Source organism: Rhineura floridana, chromosome 19 (assembly GCF_030035675.1).
Source record: "Rhineura floridana isolate rRhiFlo1 chromosome 19, rRhiFlo1.hap2, whole genome shotgun sequence".
Taxonomy (NCBI): domain Eukaryota; kingdom Metazoa; phylum Chordata; class Lepidosauria; order Squamata; family Rhineuridae; genus Rhineura; species Rhineura floridana.
In genome coordinates, this window is record NC_084498.1 from 13,613,325 (window position 1) to 13,640,655 (window position 27,331).

The 27,331-nt window shown below is 43.1% G+C and overlaps 1 protein-coding gene across 3 annotated transcripts in view; it reads right to left on the bottom strand.

The window, feature by feature from the left end:
• STX2 (syntaxin 2) overlaps positions 1-20,656 on the bottom strand; it is a 37,654-nt gene extending 16,998 nt beyond the window's left edge. For all 3 annotated transcript variants that reach the window (XR_009759665.1, XM_061602988.1, XM_061602987.1), the window contains exons 1-5: positions 20,426-20,656; positions 12,468-12,542; positions 7,941-8,040; positions 3,830-3,904; positions 1,017-1,090 (exon numbers count right to left, since the gene is read on the bottom strand). Coding sequence is in view for 2 of the 3 variants with exons in the window: in XM_061602988.1 (XP_061458972.1) it covers positions 1,017-1,090; positions 3,830-3,904; positions 7,941-8,040; positions 12,468-12,542; positions 20,426-20,455 (354 nt within the window). In the remaining variant the exon portion in view is untranslated. The remainder of the gene's footprint in view (positions 1-1,016; positions 1,091-3,829; positions 3,905-7,940; positions 8,041-12,467; positions 12,543-20,425) is intronic.
• Positions 20,657-27,331: the final 6,675 nt, after the last annotated feature.

A 27,331-nucleotide genomic window follows, 5' to 3' on the forward strand; every position in this document is an offset into this window, starting at 1 on the left:
CGCTGCTCCTCTGACTGCCCAGAACAGAGATTGCTGTGGGTAATCAAAGGGGGAGGAGGGGAGGCGTTGGGAAGGTCAGCACAGTGCGGGTGCAGCAGAGAGAGCAGCCTCCACGCTGGGAAGCCAGGTGAGCATCACTGCTCCATCCCTGCCACCTGCTGCTACTGCTCTACAGTATATATCTCTAGTGCCTTTACACCAGTTTAGCTGTCATGAAATTGACTTCAGCAGCTGGCGAGGCTGCTAAACACGAAATCAGGCTGTTGGTCCAACTAAATGCGGGAAAAAGAGGAAGCCGCAGCCAAATGGGGTGGGAGAGCAGGAGTCAAAGGGGTAGAAGAAAAAATTTAATAACCAAGAGACAGTGCAACAAGAGACTGAATGTCTGTACTTGAAACTTCCAGATGAAGGACCTGAGAGACCCAAAACACACTGGATGTTAAAAGTTTTTTGCACACACACACTCCCACAAAAAGTAGCTCAGGGAGGATGCCAAGAGCTGTCTGCTGGAGATTCCATCGATCCTTGCGCAGGACTACAGTTCTCAAGGTTTTCCAGGAGACTGGATGGGTTATAAAACCGGCAGTTTGGAACATAGCTATGGCTTTGGCAATCAGAAAGCCAGGTGTGCAGCACATGCAGCTCACTCCAATACCTGGCCAGCCCCCTTTTCGTGGACAGCAACAAACTAAAATTGGACCAGTGCAGACCTTGCACCTCCAAGCATGCGTGCCCTGGTGTCTGAAAAGGGCAAGAGATGTGTGTGGGCTTGCTGGCAGCCTCAAGGCAGAGTGGAGTTGCCCGATGACGGCTTTGCTGTCAGCTCAGCTGCAACACAGCTCACATCCAGGCATACAGTTCTGTGAATCATCCCCATTATAGTCCTTATGGGGACTTACCTTTCAAAATTATTGTATTTTAAACATACAAAAAATAATAATAAGGAAGATATCATTTCCTAACTATTTTAAAAAACCACTTTTCCCACTTTAGCCCGTTTCCTGGCTGTAGCATACCTGTGATTTCCGTATTCTGACATCTGCTGAAGTTCGATTAACATTCTCGTGCCGAGCTAAATTTTGTCCTATGGCTGCAAAACAGAGTAACTTAGATGTGACACACAGCTGCTAGCTCTCACCCCCTACCATTTTTTTTAAAAAAAATGAATTTCTTACAGAAACAAAACTCAGTCCAGAATTAAATCCTATAAATAGTGAACTCATTCTCCAAGTGCATATCCTTATTTAGCAAGAGCAGCAACATCCATACACCAGAGGGAGGTACTGGCATGCTTGGGGGAAACCCAAGGTTTACAGAAGTACCCCCCCCCCCCAAAAAAAAACCCTTTTGTAAACAACCCTAACAGCAGCTGCGGAGGAGAGGAGATGACAACACACCAAAAACAGCTTAGCTCAATGCGAACTGAGCATGCTCAGTGGGCACAGAACACTTCGTGGCTGCTGGGGGCAGCTGGAAAACTGACAGTGGAAGTGGAGGGGATGCCAGATCCTAGCTGGAAAGCTGAACAGGAGCACTCCACACTGTAACATTTTGTTGGAGATCCCACTCGTTAACTTACAACGACTCGAAGCTGGAGGACCAGGGGAAAAAATACAACTGAATGGAAATTAAAGTTAAACACACAAGCACACACTTGTACAAGTTCGGATTGTTGGACTGCAATCCCTAAGAAGAATTATCAGTACTGAAGGGCAGTAACATGTCCTTTTTAAAGATCTGTTTTGTATGTAAGTATCAGGATGTTGTCCTCAGGGTCTCACTTGAAGTTGGAGAATTACTAAGAGTCCCAAATAGTGGCTAATTTCATGTAGAGGTATTTGTTGTCATTTGTATATAAAATACTTTTTGCCATGTGGTTGAAAACTACTCTTTGTGTACCTTTGTGTGTGAGTGCGTGTTTACTTTTAATTCAACTGCAGTTCCCTCTTTAATTCCTTATTTCTTACATGTTATATAATTGTATTTTTAAATTAAATAAATAAAAAGAAGTATTTTTTAAAAGGTTGGAGGGCTAGCTTGGCAACCCCTGGTCAGCTGGAGAGCCCCAGCTGGTCTGGATGCTGTGGCTTGCAATCAGTATCAACAATGTTCACACTATTGTCATGAATCTGGAAGATGCCACTCTACAACTGTTGGCCATTTCTACTTTTTATATAGTATGTCTCACCTTGCAGTGCCGTGGGGGAGGCAAGAGAGCCTTTAGTAAATACTCTAAAATTGTTACTAAAATTTGTAGTTGTGTGTTTAATTTTAATTTCCATTCAACTGTATTTGTTTTAATGCTGGCCCCAAACATGAGTTGTTTTAAATTAACAAGTGGGATCTACAACAAAATGTTGCAGTGTGAAGTGCTCCTAAAATGAAAGCTGGGACTATTCTTTTTAGGATTCTATCTGCCAGATACAAACTGCACCACACTGCTCAACATGGCCACTATGTTGCCTTTCTCCCTTTGCTCTGAAGCAGGTTGTATGACCCCACCAAGCCAAATCGAGCCCATCGGCCTGTGACCTGCTTAGGTGCTCATTTTTGCAGTTCCAGGCTGTCAACAACAGCAGGAGCCATCATTGCATTATGCAGTTCCCCCTCAGCAGCTGGCCAGCAGTAAGGGGGATGACAGTGCTAGTGCTAGAGCAGTGTGAAGGTGTTCAAGATATCAGGTGGGCTGCATGTAGGAGGTGGAAGGGAAAACAAACAAAGCTTTGTCAGAACAAACCATGGATGGTTGGGTCATGTGCAACAACTTTAAATAAACCATGGTTTAGTGTAACGTGCACTGGGCCATTAGTGATCCACCATGTATGCTCAGTGGGCTGTGTGATGTCCCTGTATTTTAATATCTGTAAATATGGTAAGTGCAGGTTTATTAAGTGATATATGGTAAGTAACTGAATAAGAGGGGGGAGTATATGGGCTAGAATGCTGGAGAATGTTGGATGATGATTGGCTGAGTGTTTGAATGGCTGAAAGTATAAATGAGAGGATGACAGTTGAGTGGGGGGGGGAGTTGTTGAGGAGGTGGGTTGGTTGATGAGAGGGATTTTGGAGGAGTTGGTTGGCAGAATTCTGAAGGAGGCTTGGATTGTATTTGGCTGATATTTAGGCAATATATATATGACCAGAAACATAAAGAATGACACTATATGAAACCATACGCTTGTTAAACATACCTTACATAATCTTGTTATTTCCTGGTGTTTATAAATAAATATTCTATTGGTTTACCAAGAGCCTGATCCTTGGCTGGGGCTTTCACAGACCAGAAGGGTGGGCAGGGTATTTACCAAGGTGGAGAAACAGTATCAAATGGTGGCAGCGGTGAAGAGATAGTATATCATCAAGTATCCAGGGCAACCCAGGGCTGTACAGTAGGGCCCCGCTTTCCGGCATTCCGCTGATGTGGCGGCTTTCAATTAGGGGAAATTCCCCGTTTTAAAGCTGATTTTGTGGTTTTTCGGCATTTTGCGGCATTTTTGCGCAACGCGACCCATCATAGTCAATGGGTTCTGCTTTACGGCGGGGGCCTGGTCCCTAACCCGCTGTAGAAGTGGGGCCCTACTGTATGCTTTATTGGCAAAGATACAGGGGGGTTGTGGCCTGCAAGTGCACCCAGACACAAAGTAACAATAAGCCAGAAGGGAGACTAAGGCGAAGTCTCTAGCAGTATTGTTTACAGGGAGTGACTGGTGGTGCTGCCTAGCAGTGGGATCTTGTGAGATCTGTGCTAGGGTGAGCTAATATACAATATAGTTACTCAGCCACTGTGGCCTGACATATACTATTTCACCCTCAACTACGCAATACTTACTTTTCAATTTAGCACGAACTATATTTGCTGTTTTCCTGATTTCTTTGTTCAGTTCTTCAAGCTCTTCCTTTGTTTCTAAAAGAGGAGGAATTTTGAAAACTCATTTAGAGTTGTTTATGACAAATGACAGCTTATAAACAGCTTTGCAAATATGCAGCCCCCACCCACCCATCCCCGGAGAACAGTGCACAAAGGTAGCACTGTGATGTTTCGGGCTAAAGGATCCCTGCTCCTGTAATTCCTCAGACCCTGGAACCAGAGCCTCCTGATCCAGAAAGAATGCTGCCTTGGTCCAGGTCCAGAAACTAAGAGAACAGCATATGCACATTCTCTAGCACTACAAAAAGCAAATGGTGCAACTGGAACACTTGTAGAGAAGGTGCTGCTATTTGCCATGGGTGAACAGCAACGGACAAGGATATGTCATGGAAGGTATTCAAATCTTATTCCCCATATTTCAGATCCCAACATCAAACATTTCTATAAACCTACAGTAAAGCAAAAAGCTGAAAAGGCATTGAATTAGGGGAGTTATCAATAACGCACATGTCAACATGACATCCTGGTTAGCAAATTAGCTTTGGCAGGTGGCCTTTGGAAAGCCACCCTCCACAGTGAGGTTAAAGTCTTTTATCATTTTTAAAGGAACAGTTCCATGATGGTTACAAAAGCTCAACATGAAAAGTCAGGAGAAAACAGTATTATCTGTATAGCTGAAATGAGGCTTGGGCTGTGTAAATGCAAAGTGGTCACAGCCCCCTACTTCCCAGACAGAACAACATGACAAGGGCTGTATTCATAAGGCAGAGAAAGAGCAGCTGGAGGGAGCTTGCTTCTTCTGCCTCCTAGAGGTGAGAAAGAACATTCAGCTCCAACGACCAGTTGCCTTGGGACAGCAGAGCAGAAGGGAGGCACACTCTGGCCTTTGCCAAACTGGGGACTGATGACTTCTGGAGAAACAGACTTAAAGACAGGGAGGTTTACTTGTTCACATCATATAATACCACTGAGATTATGCAACCTGAAGAAGTGGTATCTGAAATTGCTTGCTTTCCTCTGCCCTCACCATTCGTTTTTCCTTTTGTGTTGTGCCTATTTAGAGTATTTTATTTGGTCTACAGACTTTAAACATTCACGTCTGTTTGACTGTGAGCCTGATGGCAGGAACTGTCTTATCTTTTAATATATGTACTTTAAAGTTATTAAAAAGAAAACTCATGGTTAATCTCATCTTCCAAATCAAGCCAGCAGACAGAAAATAGCTGCAATCAATTTACACTTCACATAACCATAGAAGTCTGTTTCAAATTTAAACAATCTCTAATAAAACAATGCTCTATATCTTTGAGCCTTCGTTAGTGGATCACTGTCCCCCGCCCCCTCGGCAGAGCCAAACAACTGTACCAAGCACTGCCTCGTATTCCTCCAGAGAATACGGTATACTGTATTTAGCTCACTCTGCTCTTAGATGTAAAATTAGCTCATGATCACAATGGTTAGAAATACAAGTGGATTTTTAAAGGCTCATGCAGAATATGCAGCAATTTAAGGCAAAGTTTTGTCTGTTGTTTCTTCTTTGCAAAACTATATATCTTTAAGCTGACACATTGCTTCCAGAATAAATGGCAATAAAATTATCCCAACAAAGTTCACCATAGGTGTACATATCTGTTGAATTAAACTTACATTTAAATCTCTAACGCATTAATTTAAAAAAGGAAATTCTTAACACGTTAATGTAGCAATTGGAATATAATACAATAACTAAAATAATTCCCTTGTAGCTCAACTTATATACTATAATATATATATATATTAAACAAAATATACATTTCAAATATTCTCTTACGGATGCTGGCTAATTTATCAGTACCACGTGCACAATATACAGTGAGATAAAATAAGGCATTTCCATTGTTATTAAACACTAATAAGTTTCAAAAAAGGATTTCTACGCTATACAGTAATACCTTGCATTCACGTACTCAATGGGACCAGAGTGAGTATGTAAACTGAAAATGTTCTTAAAGCGAAGCACTACCTTTTAAAACTTTTTTTACCTCTCCTTCATGCGGAGCCTCAAAGCCCCACGCTAAAGCCTCTGCTGCTGCGCTGCCGCGCCTCCCAGCTGATCGCAATCGCGCCTCCGAGCTGATTTGCGGTGGCGCGATTGCGTCTATTTCCACCCCCGCACTCTAAAGCCTCTGCTGCTGTGCTGCCGCGCCTCTCCCTAACCCTAACCCAGTAAGTGGTTTGCTAGCTGTGTTTCTGGAGAAATACAGGCATATGGAGCATGTACGTTATAGCGAGGCGACGTTAAGTGAAGCGACGTTAAGCGGGGTATGCCTGTACTTCAGCATCCTTACCTGGAGGCAAGCCTCTGCTTTTTCAGTGAAAACACATTTCCAGTCTTAGACCCACAAACGTTGATGGAACTAACCTGGGTTAACTTCTAGTATCTTCCTTTTATCCAGGCTCTAATTGGGTTGTAAGGGCCTGATCCAAAGATTTACTGTGGCAGCAAACAAGTACTTGGGATGAAAAGGCATTGATTGCTCTATCAGCACAATAAAGTACACTGTTCCTTAGTTTATGTAGGGTTCAGCATTATCAGTCTGAGACAGGCCTGAATGGCAGGAGCGGCTAACTCAGAATTTGTGCCCAAGGGTTGTATCCACCTAGCCATACTCAGGGTAGACCCAGTGAAAAAAATGGTCATGACTAACTTAGGTCCATTAATTCAATGGGTTTACTCAAAGCAGAATTTATTTAGATACAATCACAAGGATTTTTTTCTACCCCACAGCATGAGGCCCCACTAATGTTAACAGTAGTGGGAGGGGGAAAGGGGGGGCTGCCCAGTGCCCTGATGGGCAGATCAGCCCCTTCTCCATTATTGAATCCATCATTTAAGTGGAGAGATGGTGATAACTCACGTCCTCTAATCTATCAGCTTTGGGGGAGGGGGAACTGTGTGTGTAAGTGCATCCTGTGCACATGTGAGTGTGCTAGTGAGAGCATAGGATGGTCACAACCACTTTTGGCAACACTCGTCGCTGGCATGTAGTCTCAGAGGGTTGGCCAAGGGTGAATGCCACCCTCAGGCCAAAACAATTTAGCCAACCTTGCTCTATGGGGAGACAGAAACTCATGATCTTCTTCCTCTTACAGCCCAATCCCTACATAAATTATAAGACAGGTTTGCCTTCTCCATGAAAGCTAGGTTGTCACCCTACCTCCTGACATTATTTTTATTTATTTATTAAGTTTATATCCCACCCCTCCCCCCAAAAGGCACCCAGGGCGGTAAACAAAAACACTAAAAACATTTTAAAAACATCCCCCAAACAAAACATCTTAGAAAATATCTTCAAAAATAAATCTTTAAAACATATTTTAAAAAAAATAAGAACAATTCCAATTTCATGCAGACATGCTGTTCTTCTTTGCTGTGGGATGTTTTGTTTTTATCCAGGGGAGGAGAAAGACTCATATGTGCAACCACCCTACCAACACCACAACCTGCAGACTGGAAAAAAACTACAACCCCTAATTGTGCAGAATGTGTTAATAGCCCTGCTGACCCGCTGGACATACAGAAAGTAGGCTCATCAGGGAGCCAATGTGCCAGTTCCACACCATAGACTTTCCCCTTCCTTGGGAGCACTTGTGCAATGATTCCTGTAGAAAACATGCATGGAAAATGTTATGCCAAGATTAAAATTTCCGTGGGAATTTTGTGGGAAACATCCGCAAGCAAGAAGTGGCTAGGACCTGATGAATCCTGACAGCATCCACAGAAAAAGTGCCCCTGGAAAGCAAAAAAGCTCACAAAACAAGACACCAAATGATCCCAGCAAGGCAGACTACCACACTGAGAGTTGCATGGCACTAATTGTTGGGGACAGGGGCAGTAGATTCCTAGTCCAAACAAGTCACCTAAGAGGTCAAGGAGAAGGTGGTGCCACCCAGAGTCAACACCTGGACCCTTCTGAGGCAGGCTTGCCTTACACTTATAGAGCTGCTGATGTAGTTTCATTTGCTAACAGTCCCTTTGATGCAAGTTCAGCTGATATGCATTTTTTAAACGTCACAAAGATGAAAAACTTACTGTCTTTAGGATGCGTGGCAGAAAGAATAACACTGTGCTTCTTCTTCACTTCTTCCACAACATCTGCTATTTTGGCTATGTACTTTCGAACTTCCTCAACCTTTAAAAGGGGCAGGAAGAATATCAATAAGATGAAATGAATAAATCCAGTGAAGGGAGAGAGAGAGATCTTTGCTTCTGAGCCTAATAAGTCAACAATCCATTACAAAACAAACTCTACATTTCATCTGCATTTACAGGCCCATTAGGATGTGACTAGTACCTAGAGGAGATGACATCACAGAACAAGGAAGAAAGAATGCGCCTTTGCTATTAGTGAAGCAGGGCAGAACATTTTCTGTTTCATAAGTTCTTTAGTAACAATGACTGGATTCCAACTGCAGATAATAGTATTAAGCAAGCCTGGCAGTTTTGAGCCTTGTTTACAAGTTTAGAAAACATGCTAAATGGGATCACTCTCTTGGGTATCAGAACATTTCCCAACACAAATGGATTTTTTTCTGGAAACCCACATTACTCTTTACTGTAAATCAAGCTGCAATCTTAATCTTATGCAGCGTGTTCAAAGATGAGGTTTAACAGATATTTTCACAACATGAACAGATCAAGTATAAGCTTTCCACCACCACCACCCGCCATTGCAGGTGTTGCAACACAAAGTAGGTTGCAAGGACTTTCCAAAGCCCTGGTCAGACGGAAGGAGAAAAGATGGGGGCACTGAAAGGCCATTTGTTACACCTGCAGGTTGTGATACACCTATGACATGACAGAGACCGAGGTCAGAAAACAGCAGAGGGAATTCCTTTTAAGCTAGGAAGAGGTAAGATGGAATCTTTTGATGAACTCATTTCAGTTAACATAGGCCAGCCCATGTCACCCAGAAACTCATCTTCAACCCAAAGTTCAGATCCCCTAAAAGCAGGAGTGGGGAACCCTTTTGGCCCAGTGGGTCAGGTCTTTATCTCCCGCAAACTCCAAGGGTCAAGAATGACAGGTGGGTGGGACCATTCCCATCAATCATCTGACATCAGTATGAGATCAGGTGATTGACACCTGACAAACCTGTCCTGCGGGGGTGGGGGCAGATTGTTCAGATGGCTTGCTCAACCCTAAGCACAGCGCTTCCCAAAGGGCCCCACAACTAGCTGATTGTTAGGTGTTTTGGAAGCATTGTGCACAGGAGTCTGTGCTTGGTGCTTGGGAAGTGCTGAGCACAGGGCTTGGAAAACAATTTGCGCAGCAATTTCCAAATCCCCACCTATCAGCTGGTTGTCACCCATTTGGGAAGCAATCTGCAAAGCACTCTGTGAGCTCAGTTTTCAGCAATTCCCAGACGCCAAGCACAGGGCTTGCAAAGTGCTCCGTGCAGCACTTCCAAAGTGCCCGACAATCAGCTGGTTGTTGAGAGCGTGGGAAGTGCTGCCAAAAGGCAGTGCCTGCATAGCCCCTTTTGGCCAAGCCTCACACTTGCCTGTGCCACACACATTGTCATACATGATGTCAGGTGTAGGGCAGTTGGGTACAGCTTGCCCAAAACAGCCTTGTAGGCTGAATGGAGAGGCTGAGGCAGGCCAAATTTGGCCCATGGGCCAGGGGTCCCCCACTTCTGCCCTAAAGCAAGGGTATGGACCAAGGGAATATATCTTTCAAGTTTCTCATTTCCTGGAGCCAACCCAGCAAAAATGGCTTATCTCTTCTAACTGCATTCAGAGGCAACACTTGTATTGTCATTTGAGGAGTGCTAACCAATTTATGTAGTTTAAATTTGACTGATGCCAACTCAGAACTTCACAAGCTCAAAACACCATCTGCCACACACACTTGCCTTCCTGCTCTCTCTGTAGTATTAGTTCCAGCTGGCCATCAACTAATTCTCTTTGGCATAGAATGTGGATTTCCTCATGGCAAAATATGAACAGACTTGTTGCTGTGGGGCACCTGTCATCAAACGCTCAGCAAAAGGTGCCATGTGAAACAAGTGTCCCCTTCACTTCCAACATTTCTAAACCTATATTTTTTGTCGAGTGTTTCAACACAAAATGCTTTTCTAGTTCTGAGCAGCAGCAGCAGGGTAGACTTTGGTTACCAAATAACATGGTTGCAGGTGAAAGGAATTTCCAAGTAAGGGTTGGCAAGTGGACACTTAACATTAGGGGTAAGGAACCTGTGGCCCTTTTTAGTGCAGATATTGCTGGACTACAATTCCCATCTTTCTTGACCATTGGCCATGATGGAGTTCAACAACGTTCTAGAGGGCCACAGGTTCTTCAGTGTTGCCCTACATCCTCCTCCATCAAGAAGCCTTCATCAGTCATCACTGCCACAAGGGAGAGCCAGGAGCTACATGGACTGTCCCAACTGCCCTGGGGAGGAGACATCCTGTTTGCTAAGGACGCAAACACATTTCATGCTACCTGGCAGGCCCTGCTTGTGATGTAGCACCTTTCCAGTGTAGGGCTAGTTCTCAAAGAACCTTAAGAGAGCAGCAGCAGAGGGTTGGGGAGTGGACATTTTACATCTCCCAGTGCCTTCATGACTCACCACTGCCTAACAAAGAAGCAGTAGCAGAAGCAATGCTGGAATGAATATAGAGCAAGTTACTCACACTTAGGCCTGATTAACCATCTTTCCTGCAAGATCTGCTCCCTGAATGGCTAATTTCCATTTGGCCTGGGAGGGTGAGGCGCTGACATTCCAGCTACAACAGCATCAGCTGCTGAAAGGCCAGAGACCATCTTGCTACTAGTCCAGAAAGACTTGCTGCTCAGGATGTCTAGAAGCTATAGGGGTGGGCAGTTTAGGAGTTCTTTTTCGGATCAAAATTTAATTTTAGAGATGCATTTTGGCTGTTATTGGGACTATGGCTCTGTATTTTTATTATTAGATGTTATCATGAAGTATGTGGGGATTGCTTAATTTTATTGTATGTTTATTGAGATATTTTCATTATGACTATTGTTTGACTATACACATTTCCTTTTAGTTTTGTAACTGTTAAGAGTAAATTATGTATTTCTTTATGTAAGCTGCCTTGAGCATGGTTTAACTATGGAAAGGCAGCATATAAATGATGATGATGATTAAAAGCTTTACATGCCTGAATGATGCCTCAAACCATGGGTTGGATCAGTGCAGTGGTATTCATCAGGGGAAAGAGGGATTTGATTTTCCTGTCACTGGACTGCAAGATGTCAGCTGAAGGATGGGCTGGACAGTGATCCAACATTGATCTCCCTGTTCTAGTTTCCTTGAATGCAATTGGCGTCTCACCGATGGTACAAACTCCTCTTCAAACCATGAGGCGAAAATATATGCATCAACCAGGCATTGGAACTGCTGCAGTACAGCATGGGCAGTAATATCATGTTTATGTGCTTAAAACACTGAGGACTCCTACTTCTGCCAATGCACAATGGGTTTAGCTTGTGGCTGCCGCTCTTGTTGGTATACAGAAAGAGTCACTCTGTCCTTCTGAGTCTTCATGCCCACCTTGTTTGGTGCCTTGATAACAACCAACGTTTTATCTGGAAGCAGTTTGAAAAACAGCCGTTTCATCTCAGTTGTACAGATGGTCATCACTGTAGTTGCCCTCTTTGATCATTTTGGGTAGAAATTTAGGAAACTCTTCTGCTGTGTTGGTGTCATTGGATGCAGCTTCATCATCAAGATGTACCTGAGAGATCCCATGATGAACCTTCCACCTACAAAGCCAGACTTCAGAAGACTTGAAGACTCCGTCAAGCAGCTGACTGAATTTTACTGGTTGCACTTTCAGGACCACCCCATTTACCAGGCATTCCTTCAGAACGCTTCTGTAGGAACCATTTGTATAAGCAGTCACCCACATCACTCTTCTGAGAAAGCCTGGCTTTCTTTCTGCGCAGCCCTACCTCATCTTCAATCTTGTCTACAAACGCACATGACTTTTCCCCCTCATTTATCCAGCCCTTTTCCACACTCCTGAAATATATTGGCTTTTGATTCACCATTTTTGACCCCCTCAATAATTTTGAGCTTTTCCTGCATTGTGTAATTTTTTTCTTTTGCCTGTCATTACAATGCCTGCTATTCTCCCCATGTGGTTTCAAAGCTATCAGCCGTTTGGCGGGAAGAGAACAACCCTTAGTGTACCCAGTAGATGTCATCTCTGCATGTTCCATTTTCTGCGCATTCCAACCATCCTGCTACTCCCTTTCTTGCGAGAACCTTCCCTGGTTGCATTCAGCTCAGGCTCACCCTTAAGGGTTAAAACTAGTGAGTATTGTTTCCTAGAGAGAAGCCAAAGCAGCAGTTGCTTCTAAACCCCAGGGGGAGAATAGCAGGCACTGAAGTGAGGAAAGTTGTTTGGAAGGAACTGCTCTTCTGAGTTAAAAGATGTGTGACCTACTGGAGTGTATATTTTACTCAGGTGACATAGTTACATCCACGGTATATCCAATTCTGCGGATCACTGAGGCACATTATAGCGAAGTTCTACTGTATTACAATACGTGGCTCCTTCCTGGATGCCTCTTGCATCCATTTTACCTGCTGGAAGAAGTCTTCCATATAGTGGTCATTTTCAACAACAACAGATGCCTCTCCATCTTCATTCTGAGTGCGCTATAAAAAAAAACCCCAGAAATATTCTGTTATTCAAACATCCATTAAAAGAAGTCAATCTGTTTCAGCCTCAAGACAAAAAAAATATTTCTAGCTATGGAAGGTATTATACTTGAGTGCAGGAACTGGACTATAATTAACAATCACTTTGTCCTTGTATAACAACACGTTTTTACTAATAAAATAACATTTTCAAAACAGTACTTGATGCTCTCAACTGCACTTAAGCATTGGTGACAAAGTGTATTACTGATTTTCCCTCATTTGGGATAAACAGGCCTTTCCCTCCTATGCTGCCTTCCCCTCCCCTCCAGCCCCATTACTCTTATGACTCATTGGAAAGAGACAGAACAAGCTTTTGGCGCAACAGACAGATCGGAAATATTTATACCTCAAGAACTTTCCTATGCAGTCTTGGGAGAATAACTTATGAAATGTTTTTTTACAATTAAGCATTTCCTAATTATGTTGTTGAGGCAATCCTACGTACACTTACTAGGGAACAAATATCCCAGAAATAAGTGGGGCTTCCTTCTGAGTAAGCATGCTTAAGAGGGCATGCACAAAATATTCATGATTTCACATTTTACAGTTCTCATAAATATGATTTTATTTGTTTTGCTTTGTAAAGTTCAGAATGTTTCAGAAGACTGTCAGTTCTAGAAGAATCCCAACACATAATATAGTAATGTGACTCCAAAGACCCAATTATTAGGCTTTGAGAAAACCTACGTCTAGTTTCCAAGCCAAGATTCACAGAACACTAAATTTTGGAAGCAGGTCTGAAATGACCCCTCTTTAAGAAATACACAGCCTCCTCTCACATACCTTAAGACAGGCAGGCACAGGCGTGCATATTGGTAATCAGGAGGACATCCCTTCCTACTGCTATTACTTATTTATTTATTTTTACGTGAGTTCTTACCCATTCTTCACTATAAGGTCCCAGAGTGGGTCACAACAATAAAAATTCAATATTAAAACAGTTTAAAACAAATTGCTATTATAGGAATAGGACAGGTCCTAAAAATACGCAACGCAAGCATCAAAGGCCAGGGTGAAAAGGTGTGTCTTCAGCACATGACAAAAACTGTATAGTGAAGGTGCCAGATGAGGAGGGAATTCCACAACTATTGGGCTGCCACAGAGAATGTCCTCTCCAGGGCCACAACCTCCAAACTTCTTAGAGTTGTAGAATTAACAAGAGGTCCCCCTCTGCTGATCTTAATGCATGAAAGGATCTGTAGGGAAGGAGGCAATCTTTCAGATATTTGGAGCCATTCTCCATGTCCTTTCCAACATGTAAACCACTGTTAAAATTCAAAGTGATGAAGAAATTATCTGTACACACTAGCTCCTACCTCAATAAGCCCTGGGAGCTTATTCACCGCCCTGGGAGCTTATTGCTATAGGGCGGTCTAAAAATGTAATAAAATAAATAAATAAATAAATAAATAATACACATAACTGCAGTCACATCCCAATGAAGAACTGGCAAAAAACATAAATGCAAAAATCTAACAATCTTAGAATTCATGTTAGGTAAAGTATCAAATCTGTGAAACCTAACGCAATCAGTGTTTATTCAGAGGCCCCATTGACTTTAGATTGCAGATGCCATCTCTTCAGGAGGTCCATTCCACACAACATAGGAAGCAAACCTTTCGTGTGGTGGCACCTACCCTTTGGAATTCCCTCCCCCTAACAGATTAAGAGGTGCGACGTCTCTGGTGTCTTTTCAGTGCCTACTGAAGACCCTCCTCTTTCAACAAGCCTTTGAAGTAGAGACCTCTCTCCCAGTCTGCAACTGTGTTGGAATTGTTTTTAAATATGATTTTTAAAAAGATGTTTTAAAGATGTTTTCAGCATTTTATTATTTGTCATTTGCTGCCCTGGGCTCCCTTTGGGAGGAAGGCTGGATAGAAATGTAATAATTAAATAGTAAATAAATAAGCAATAGGGTCACTATCTAATAGACACAACACAGAAAAAAAGGAAAGGAAACAAGGAGGGAAAAAGAAAGCAACTACCCAAAGAAATCCTACCCATTGCATACTGTATTGTATTTTCATTGCATTATATTTCATCTCCTGGGACAGAGCTTCCAAGATCTGCAGTCGGCTTTATTGTTCTCACTCAGAACTTTACTACACAAATGCACAGACAAAGAAGCAACTACAAAATGAAATAGTATTTGTGCTGTGTTAAACTGTTTTAACATTAACAGACTGCAAGTAGCCTAATCTCTTACAAAGCTAAGCTCTGAACAAATAAAAATACAAACCAATATAAGAAAAGGAGTGTGTGTGTGGAAGTATTCTTCCTACATGTTAAGATTGGGTAGATCATTTACATCAAAAATGCAGGTTATTTTTACTTGTGACATTTCTATCCAGCCTTTCCTCCAAGGAGCTCAAAGCTATGTACGTTGTTCGCCCTTCTCCATTTTATCCTCCCAACATCCCTGTGAGGTAGGTTGAGCTGAGAGACAGTAAGTTGCCCAAAGTCACCCAGTGAGCTTCATGGCTGAGTGGAGACTCAAACTCTGGTCTCCCAGGTCATACGCCAGCACTCTAACCATTACACCACACTGACTGCATTTAAAGTGATACAGATTGAAGAAGACATTCAACATGGATTTGTCAAACAAGAAACCTAGACTCTGATTAAAAATACTTCTGGGTACTCCTTCCCATGATGGGCTATCAAGGCAGGTGCGTGGCATCAAGAAAGTGTGTTTGGGAATTAAAAGTGTGTGTGCAAGCACAGGTGTGTATTTAGCAGAGATGGGGAACTAGAGATCCTGCAGATGTGACCATTGCTCATGCCAGCTGGGGCTGATGAGGCGTTAAAGTCAAACAACTTAAGGGCCACAATTTCCCTGGCCCCTGACGTACAGAATGGATGCCAATTTAAAACTGGTCCGACTTATGTTTTAGATCAGGGGTTCCCAACCCGTGGCCGGGGACCACCAGTGGTCTGCAAGCTTCTTTCAGGTGGTTCGCAACATTTCTGTAGATTTGTGGTTGAAGGCACATCCATCACATCAAATATTCATATTGATTTTTATTGTATCTTCATTGTTTCTTTTATTTCTTCTACTGTATTTATTGTATTACAATTTGAAATAAAAGAAGAAATACAAATACAATTAAAAATCATACAGCATCTAGCACAGTGCACTGCAACTGCTACATTAAATCATTAAGTGGTCCACTAAGACCCTCAACAATTTTCAAGTGGTTGGTGGGGGGGGAAAGTTTGGGAATCATGGTTTTAGATACATCATGCCTTTTACTTTTTTTTTAAACCCTCTTTAATTAAAAATAGGTTACCTGACTGATACTTCAAGGTTTAGACTGATACAGTACGTGCATACTAGTCCCTTGTTTGTCAAGAGGTTAAAGAACACTTCCTGAGTTTTCTGAAAAGTCTTAATATGCCTTAACAGCCCAGCCCAAAAGTTTGCTGTGTCAGCAAAAAGGTACGTGGGAGATAAGGAGATACTTTTTGATTGATTTAGAAAATAAAATGGATTGTTCCCCTGTCAACATGCAGAATCTTTTAGTCCAGGACTGAACTTTGGACATGTAAAGCACATGGTCTACCACTTAGCTATGGCCATCCTTCAGACAGCAGTATCCCAAGACAAAAATCACAACGAAGCTGCAGGTGCCCCCTGACAACACAGCAGCAGGAGCTCTGCCCCCCCTCGCACACCTGATCCATCAGGTTTCAGCTGTACCAGGCGTCCCAGAGACCTCCCTGAACAGAAGATAGATGGACAGGATGCTGCCTTATGCGGAGTCAAAGCACTGGTCCATCTAGCTTTGCGCTGACTGGAAGCGACTCTTCAGATGGGATTCTCTCCTAGCCCTACCTGGAGATGTCATAAGAACATAAGAAGAGCCTGCTGGATCAGGCCAGTGGCCCATCTAGTCCAGCATCCTGTTCTCACAGTGGCCTACCAGGTGCCTGGGGGAAGCCCGCAAGCAGGACCCGAGTGCAAGAACACTCTCCCCTCCTGAGGCTTCCGGCAACTGGTTTTCAGAAGCATGCTGCCTCTGACTAGGGTGGCAGAGCACAGCCATCATGGCTAGTAGCCATTGATAGCCCTGTCCTCCATGAATTTGTCTAGTCTTCTTTTAAAGCCATCCAAGCTGGTGGCCATTACTGCATCTTGTGGGAGCAAATTCCATAGTTTAACTATGCGCTGAGTAAAGAAGTACTTCCTTTTGTCTGTTCTGAATCTTCCAACATTCAGCTTCTTTGAATGTCCACGAGTTCTAGTATTATGAGAGAGGGAGAAGAACTTTTCTCTATCCACTTTCTCAATGCCATGCATAATTTTATACACTTCTATCATGTCTCCTCTGACCCGCCTTTTCTCTAAACTAAAAAGCCCCAAATGCTGCAACCTTTCCTCATAAGGGAGTCGCTCCATGTCGAGGATTGAACGTGGGACCCGCATGCAAAGCAGATGCTCTACCACTGAGGAGCCCCCTTGTGCACTCACTTCAGCAGGCTTTGGCTCTACCACCCATCTGCTGATGGGCAGGAGAGCCAAAGCCTGCTTTCCCTTGCCAATGTCTAATCGGGAGCCAGTTCTCTACCTGCCTCACACCGGATATGATGCCAGGTATGGGGAAACTGGGCACGGTTTGGAGAAAATGTCCTCGCAGGCCAAATTTGAACCCTTGGTAGGCCACATTTGGCCCATGGGCCAGAAGCTCCCTGTCTCCAGCTTGATTGCAGGATGCAAAAAAGCTGGATTCCAATCACACAATGATGGAGCTACTTTGGATATCAATAGGAACTATAATAGCCCAGCCTGAAAAGTTGTCGAGGAAATGAATCGGAAACGTGTCTTGCATGCTTCAGTGCTCTCTAGAATACAGATTCAAAAGCAAAGACAGAATTCTCCAAACACAATTTCATGAGCTTGCACCAATGTCAAAACAAAAGACATCACCCCCCTTAATCCCTCCCTTTCAGCTTTTGTTACCTCAGGAAGAGATAAGAATAAGCGGAAGGAAAGCATATGTGTATCTCTCTCACACACACCCTGCTTGAATACCCACTTGGAAATATACAAAAATGCAGCAGTATTTTCAGCGTTCCCATAAAAATCTCTAATGCACAGATGGGCAACCAGTGCCCCTCCTAATGTTACTGAATTTCAACTCCCATCATCGGCGACTGCTGGCAGAAGCTGATGGGAGTTGGAGTCCAATAACCTCTGGAGGGCCATACATTCCTCCTCTGTGCCATAACAACATAAAATGGAGGAATAATCTAATCTACATCTGTAACAGTCATAATGTGGCTGATTCAAACAATGGAGAGGTGCTTCTGAACCTCATGGGCCTAATTCTCACACAAAGAAGAGATGAGGCTAGCAACCAGTGTCTGGACTACACTATTTCAAAACAGAGGTGGGGACTTGCAAGATCAAAGGCTTTTTATACTAAAATGAAAACAAGAAACCCTGCGCATGGAAACTTAGGGTGGTAGTCCAGCCATCTTCCTAACATGCTCCTTTTCTGTGTGCAGGAACTTCCTCATAATGATCTGAAGTATTACAATCGAGACCAGTGGTTCCCACACCTCTCTCTCCACAGATCCCTAGAAAATTGCTGACAGTCTCGGTGGACTACTTCATGATTTTTCTGCTTGCTGTGGCAGCTCTAATGTGCTGTGTTGATGCTGTGTGATTTTTAATTGTATTTTAATTGTTTCTTGTATTATTTATATATTGAATTACAATCTGAATTCCATAGATGGATGCGTCACCTCCTGTCTTCAACCACAGATCCATAGGCACACCGCAGACCACCTTGAATGAAACTCAGACCACAGTTTAGAAAGCCCTGGTCTAGACACAGGCTTACCATTTCATCAGCTGTTTAAGATAAGGCCAGAGGGGCACAGTAATAAATTACTGGAAATGCAGGAGAAATTAGTTCCACTCACAATTCAGCAACTTTGGAAGTATGTCCCTATTGGGCAGGATTAAGTTACACCTCCATTTCCTCTTCCTCCTAGTAACACAGGTCAGGAAGTGGCTGTGGCAGCTCAAAGAAATGTACATTAGAGGACCATTCTCTGGAAGACCCCCTCTCTGATCCTTATGTGAAGCTAAAGATGATACCAGTTTAGAGATGTGAAGGCCTGGAAAAAACCCGTAAGAATGCAGAAAAAAACATTTTCCATTTTTTTCTGAAGCCTTTCCCCCCCCCCAAAAATTGGAAAAATTGAAGAAAAATGGATTATGGAATGTTTTATTTTAACATGATGAATAAAATGTTTCACTGAATCTTGTTCCCCCCGTTTTCTGTTCTTTTTATGGAAATGGGTGCTTTATGTCTACTTAACACTGTGGAGGCCTAGCAGAGACATAAATAATTTTTCTTTGTTATTAATGTTGATGGTTTGTTCTGGGTTTTTTAAATTGTTTTTTGCCTGCTCCTCATAAACTGGCAAAATGAAAAAGGTTCCTTACAGTTCAGGAGCTGGTACCTCAATTTGTTACAAAAAAAAAGGAATTTTTTTTAAAAGCAAATTCAATTTGTAATAATTGTTTGAATAAAATGTACTTTTAATGTACCAAATGTGATAATTTTCTGCCAAACCAACTTGTACATCATTACATTTTATGTTCCTGAAGTAACAAAGTGATTTTCATTGCATTTTTAAAATTTTTCCAAACATTTCCATTTCCCCCTGAAAAAAACAATTTCCCCCCCATGGCTTCAAAATTTCCAGAAATTTTTCATCTCTATACTAATTAACATCTGCATTATTTCTATTACTGTATTCATTATACAGGGCTGTCAAGCATATGTGATGTTTTGCAGAGGAAACCAAAAGAAATAGGTCCCTGCCCCCAGGAAACCAGAAGAGGGTCAACAGAGAGAAGGAATGAATGGGAGAGTTACAAGCAAGAAGCAATGAATGTGAACAGCAGGCAGATGTATTTGTGTTGGAGATGCGGACTAAGGGGTTAAATGAACTGAGATCAGAATAGATTCCACCCAAACTTGGACTTACACTCACTTTGCCATCCTGCCTCTATTTGAAATTTTCGAGCCTGATGATTGCTTTCCCTTTGCATACTATCCTCACCAGAAGGCAATCCTTCCTGACCCATATTTCTTGTTTTTCCCCTGCATCTCCAGACTATCCCAGTGTCTGTCACAGATGCCTGAGCTGGATTCGGCTTTCTGCATCAGCATAATTTCCTCATGCTGCATACACACCATACATTTAAAGCCCAAACCTCCCTCCTGTTTGCTGTTGCCTGTTAACGATGCTGGGAAACAGACTGCTTTGGTTTATTCACTCATTTGCAGAAAAAAAATACTTATTCCTACCACCACTGTTATCTGCTGATTTCAACGCCGGATATAACCCTGTATGAAGCATGATTACAGTTTTTGATATTCCTTGTAACAAGTTTTTGTTCTCCTTTGTGGTATGTCTTTTGATTGGTTTGCGGAGCGCGAACAGAAATATGAGCCCTTGTGGAGAGCAATCCTATGAGGCTGCTAGAAGATCTCAACCACACACCTACTCAAGAATAAGTCCCGTTAAAGAAAACGCAAAGCAAAACCAAATCAACCGGGCGTGCATACGTACATTTTATATGACACGAGTCTTCATGAGAACAATACAACTAAGATGCTATCAACTCAGATCTCAACTCGCAGCGCGACCCTTTACAAGTGAGTCCCATTAACTCCCACGGGGCTTACTCCCAAGTAAGGGGGAGTGTAGGATTACAGCCAACACCAGGATTTGTCGCGCCTCCACCAGCCAGTCTGCCCGCCTCCCGCCGGGCTGTTGCTGCCCACACGACCCTCCCCTCCGCCGGCGCCCCTCACCGCTGCCAGCTCGGCCAGGCGGTCCCTCATCCCGGCAGCTGGGAAGAGGAGCCAGAGGGATTCTCCTCCTCCTCCTCCGGCCGCTCCTGGTCGCCGTCCGCCCGCCGGCCCGCTTCCCTCAGTCCCTCACGGGCTGCGACTCCCAAACCTCCCTCGGCGGCGATGCCAGGGCAACCACCGCCTCTCCGCCACGGCCTGCGCATGCGCCGCTGATGCCGCCACCCGCACCACCTCCCCCCCCCCGCGTTACAAGCCAAACAGCTGAGAGAGCAGAAGGGCCTGGGAGACCCAGGACCACAGGGGGCGTGGCCGCGTTCAAGTAGATGGGCGTGGCTATGCAAATCGAGCGCCCGCAGCAAACGCTGGATAAAGTTGTGGTCACCGTAACAAAGCAGCGGAGAGAAAGTGCGGGGAAGAGGGATTCTAAGGCTGCTATCCAATACATGTCTGCTGGATTCAATGGGACTTTCTCCCAGGTAAACGTGTATTGGATTGCAGCCTAAGAGTGTGATCCTGCATGCCTCTGTCGTGCCAGTGGGGCTTGTTTCAGAGTATACGTGCGTGCTTGGAGTGGGAGGGTTCGGTTCCTGAAGCTCGCGTAGCGGGAGCAAGCCCCTTTAAACTCAGGCTGCCTCGACGCCGTACGTTGCATGCACATTTAAAAAGTTTATCCCTCACAGAGCTACATTCCCAGCACCCTTAACAAACTACAGCTCCTAGGATTCCTTTTTGGGAGGATGAAATATGCTTTTAGTGCATGATCTGCACGGCAGTCTCAGTGAGGCTTCCCAGACATCATGCACAGTATTGGGTTGTAAGGTGGCAATTCTGGTTCATTTACTAACGTGGGTAGGATCTGGCTGCTAGGGTACCATCCTATCAGTATTGACTTGGGAGCAAGTCCTTTGAACTCAGTAGGACTTTCTTCTAAACTAACAGCCCTATGTGGGGAATACAATTATATTGAACGGGAAACCCATTATGATGCTGTCAGGATTTGAGTAAGGTGCTGTGATCTACAACTTCAGTCCAAAGGACCAGAATGCTGGATTTTAGTGCAAGGATCTTTCCTACAAATTTATGATAGGCTATAATTAAACTATGGGATTCCTTACACATAATGTCCGCAATGTAGACAACATAAGAAGAGTTTAGCCCTGCCGGATCAGCCCAAAAGCCCATCTAGTCCAGCAGTCTGTTCTCACAGTGACGAGCCACATGCCTTTGCTTTGGGATGCAGTGAGTTTTGTTTTTGTTGCTTTTAATTTTACATTTAATTTTGTGTTTTATGTGTTTATTTATTTAGACCAGAGATTTCCAAACTGTGGTCTGTGGACCACTAGGGGTCCACAAGCTTCATACTGATGATCTACATTAAATATTCATATTGATTTTTAATTGTATTTTTATTTCTTGTTTCTTATTGTATTGTATGAGAGCCAGTGTGGTGTAGTGGTCGTTAAAGTGTTGGACTACGACCTGGGAGACCATGGTTTGAATCCCCACACAGCCATGAAGCTCACTGGGTGACCTTGGGCCAGTCACTGCCTCTCAGCCTCAGAGGAAGGCAATGGTAACCCACCTCTGAATACCGCTTACCGGGTCGCTGTATGTCGGAATCGACTTGAAGGCAGTCTATTTCCATTTCATTGTATTGTACGGGTGTTAGAACAAATTAAACCAGAACTACCATTAGAAGCTAAAATGATGAAACTGAGGTTATCATACTTTGGATACATAACGAGAAGACACGATTCACTAGAAAAGACAATAATGCTGGGAAAAACAGAAGGGGTAGAAAAAGAGGAAGACCAAACAAGAGATGGATTGATTCCATAAAGGAAGCCACAGACCTAAACTTACAAGATCTGAACAGGGTGGTTTACAATAGATGCAACTGGAGGTTGCTGATTCATAGGGTCACCATAAGTCGTAATCGACTTGAAGGCAAATAACACACACACACATTGTATTGTATTACAATTTGAATTGTAACACAATACATACAATATAAGAAATAAAAGAAGCAATAAAAATACAGTTAAAAACCATTCCTCACCTTGCACAGCACATTACAACTGCTACAGCGGGCAGAATAATCATTAAGTGGTCAATTAAGACAGAGAGGCTTCAGTAGGTGCCATATGTTCAATGGGGTGTGTGTGTGTGTGTTGATCTCAGCTGGGAGTCCCACATTGCTGAACCCACAATACTGAAGCCACGGAGGATTATAAATTATTTTTACACTTACATACTATATGCTGCCCAGACAACTTTATGTTGTGGGGTGGCATACAAATTTGATTGATAAATAATAGGCATCTGGTTGGCCACTGTGTGAAAGAGGATGCTGAACTAGATGGTTCCTTCTATTTTTATCAGGGGCTACAGCCATGATAGCAAAATGAAACCTCCAGGTTTAGAGGATGTTTATCTCCATGCTGGGAAGAAATAAAGGAAGTGACCATCACCTTCATGCCATGCGCCAGACTTCCCATAGGCATACAACCAGCTCCAGTGTGAAATGGACAAGAGCATTTTGTCCAGGTTCTATCTCTACTCTCATCTGTCAGAGCAGCCAACATGGTGCCCTCCAGATGTTGCTGGTCTACAGTTCCCATCAACCCCATCTAGCATGGCCAATGATCAAGGATGATGGGAGCTGTAGTCCAGTTGTTACTGGAGGACACTATGCTGGGTATCCCTGGACTAGGGGACCTTATGTGTGATTCAGAAACGCAATTACGTTGTTAAGATCAGAGCTAGAAAAAGCTGAAACAGTTTACATGACATGACATATCTATTGAGACATAAATCTGAAATAGGCAGTTTTTCAAAGTGTGTCCTGTTCTAACAATATGAGATAGAGCAGAAAGAACATACTTTTCTTTGGTAGGCAGTGACTAGAATCTTGTAAACCATTTTAGGATGCCCCAGAGAAATCTGTTTTAGTGTAGTTAGGCATATTTACATCTTGCGGCACTTTCTCAAACGGTGTTTGTGCAGTCCATACATTTATTTATTTATTGCATTTATATACTGCCCTTCTGCCAAGGCACCTAGTGGCTTACCATTTTAAAATACTAAAACAAATAAATGATATCACATGTAGAATGACAGGTCGCTTCCAGATGACTTGTTTACTGGGCATTCATCCTGATTTGTTTGTGGGGAGGTTAGATGCTGCTGCATCAAGCAAATGTTATTCTACACTTTCCAGTGCATTTTCCCATCACTTTCCTCACGACTAGGCAGGCAATGACATGATGGCATTTTTAGTGGCACCCCCCCCAATTATGGAAGTCCTTCAAAAATGATATTCTGTGGTCCCGCATGTGGGTCTCATTTAGGTGCAAGGTGAAACCCTTTTTATTTACCCAGGCCTTTGCAATGTAATCAACCTTCTTGATGACACTGGCACTTTGTATATGTCACTAAGATGTTAATGTTTTTATTGTTGTGCTGTGTTTGTGATCCTGTATTATTAGCCAACGTTGTGCCTCTTAGTGTATCACTTGTACGTAATAAATGTTGTTTTGCTTTATTTCCCTGCAAACCATGCTGGTTTTACTTTGAGATGAAAGGCAGTAGGCAAATAATTTTATTAGAATAAATAAATTATGCCCCCCCTTTTGAGCTATGGAACCAAAGAGTGGCTTTGTCATTGTCTTACCCATAGCTGCTCTTTCCCAATTCTGGAACAAGGCTGGCATTCTTTTTTGACACATATACGCATGTTATCAATGGGCTGGTTTATCCATTCAGCAGAAATGAATGGTAAAGCTTTTCCTAGGCTGTACCTCCTCTGTCTGTAGACAGAGGAATTTCGTATCTGAATGATACCACACACACAAAGATGCACAAACAAACACATGCAGAATCACAGAATATCTCTGCAGATAAAAGAAATTCCATGCCACAGTAAGGCTAGGTGGAACCCTTCGCCCTAACATGCTAGTTTTGTACATTCAAGATATTTTAATATGGTTGCATATTAGTATGCAACAGTATATAAGGTGAAGCAATCCTTTTTAGGAAGGCTACACAACAGAAGCCCTCCAAAAGCCTTCCAAAGTTAAGAAGCAAATGCCTGGGAGAAATGTTTTCCCTGGCGCCTAAAAATGGATAATGATGGAGCCAAGCATACCTCCCCAGGGAGAGTATTCCACAAACGGGGATGCCACTGAGAAGACCTGTTCTTGTGTTGCCACTCTCAGCATCTCCTTCGAAGGGAGCACAAGAAGAAGGCCCTCCTGATGCCATGCACAAGGTCTTGGTTGGTACATAAAAAGAGAGTTAGTCCTTGAAGCAAAGGCGCTATCTGCACCAGAGATAGACTGACTTCAGCCTGTTCCTGTTAGTAGTCCACTAAAAGTACCCTGATGCAAAATTCCAGGGCTTCTTGCCCTGGAAATCTGTTTTCTGAACCAGAACCAAGTTCACAGCTCTGTCGTCATCACCACCAAATCCACGTACTAGGAAAGATTGCAGCATTTGGGTCTTTTTAGTTTTGAGAAAAGGAGAGTAAAAGCCAACATGATAGAAGCGTATAAAATTATGTATGGTGTTTCTCTCTCTTTCATAACACTAGACCTCAGGGGCATTTAATGAAGCTGAGTGTTGGGAGAGACAAAATAAAGTACTTTACACAGCACATTTAAACTATGGAATTCACTCCCACGGGAGTCAGTGATGAGGATTAGACAAATTCATAGAGGATAAGGCTATCAATGGTTGGTACTACTAGCCATGATAGCTATGTTCTTCCTCCATGATCAGAGACAATATGTTTCTTGAATACTAGTTGCTGGAAACTGCAGGAAGGGAGAGTGCTGTTGCACTCAGGACCTGTTTGCAGGCTTCCCATAGGCAGCTGGTTGGCCACTATGAGAACAGGATGCTGCACTAGATGGGCTATTGGCCTGATCCAGCAGGACTCTTCTTATGTGTTGTGCTGTGTGTAATTTGTGTGCTTAATTTCATTTTAAAGCAGCACCACAGCAGCTGAGTAACAGCAGATGTTGAAATGCGAGTGTGCCAGCGTGTGCGTGCGTTTACCTAAGAAAGCAGGCTTTTACCCTGCATCAGCATCACTGAGACATGAGATTTAGTAAAAATAAGAAAAGCTACTTTATTTATAGAAATACATAGTAGATGGAAAAGCAAACCTAGTTCTAACTAACTAGCTAAGTTGGAGGCATAACGCCCAGGTGTAGGAGTTAGCCCCATGCTTGGAGACAGCAGAGACAAAGGGATGTCTCCTCTCTCCTGGACAGTCGGTGGACAAAGGAAAGGAAAGGAAAGGGCGGAAGGAGGAGGGGCAGGTAAGCTTCCCTAAAGACGTAACAGTCTAGTGACAAAAGGAAGTCAGTCAGAGCATCACAGGTAAAGGTAAACAAGCCTATCCATCTGGAGGATCCTAGCTCTATCTCCCTTCTGGAGCACAAACAAAAGAACAAAACAGGAGTTGCTCTCACCCCACTTCCAACATTATGCTCTTTATGTGTTTACCTATGATCCGTGGGATTCTCACCAGTGCAAGGCAACTTTTGACACAAAATATGCTAGCAAATTATAGCCTGGCTCATGACCCCCTATACACATTACCATTTGCAGCATGAAAACTACTATAGAATGCCTTGTTCCTGCCCTGCAAAGGTCATGTCAGAAGTCCTGGCTGCATGAGAGGTACTGATGCTGCAACCAATGCTAGTGTTGCCGATTTCTCTCTCTCTCATAATACTGCAACTTGGGGACATCCAATGAAGCTGAATGTTGAAAGATTCAGGACAAAGTATTTTTTCACACAGTGCATAGTTAAAATATGAAAGAGGAGGTTGCTTTAACAGGGCTATTGTACTGCCTATATGAGTTTGGAAAGGGTGGAAGGGTAGAGAAGGGAGGAGAAATGAACTTGTGGAAGTGCAAGCTCTGGGAACCTATTAAAAGCGGAAATAATAACATACCATGTCAGAGTGGTCAAGGGTTTTCACATGCATTGCCTTGGTAAGGAGTACAACAACCATGCAAGGTAGGCTGACATCATTCTTAACCTACTGCAGATAAGAGTTCTGAAGCTGAAAGCCAGGTAGTACATTCATGGATCTTGGGTGTGGGAGCTGAGGGGAAAGAATTGAAACAGAGTTTTTTGTGGTACTGTTAATAAAGTTAGCAATCCCGTTAGAATGAGGAGAAATAAGATTAAGTCTGCATGTAAAGGCAAACCTACTGAATTCATATTTTCCAAAACAATACCCTAACAAAAGCACAGCCATCTTTCAAGATTTGTACTTCTCTGAATTAATTGCAATACAGTTCTCCAGGCAAGTAACGTGTACAAAAATGCATATACTAGGACAAAGTGTTAATTACAATCCATATATTAGTGAAAACAGCATACAAAAATGCACTATTTTAGGGGAAATTGCTTTGCAAAAATGTGTTTATTAAGAGAAATTCACACTAAAATGCTGAAGAGTTTTTATGACTAAAAAAAATTGCAAAGTGATGTGGAAATGTGGAGAACTGAACTTAATGGAAAAATGAGAAACTAAGAGAAACCAAAATTGACAGATTTCTCCATCACTAACTACTGTACACCTGTTCTCTGAGTTTATGTGGCCAGCAGCACTCAGTGACTCAAGAGAGGTTAGGTGGTATCCAGCATTGCCTTTTCCTTTGACACTGCCTAAGGCTGCGACATCAGAGAAACTGACCCAGTGGCAGTTAGAAGGCATGAGCAGCAGGCTGGATGATACCCTTGTTTGCAAGAGTAACAAAACCCACTGGGAGTTCAGAGGCCATGTTGCAGGTCACCAATGAATCAAAATAGCCAATTAAGTTTCTTTTTTGTTTTTAGGGATTCTCCTGGCAAGAGTTACAGTATTAGGTAGGCAGTGCAGTCCT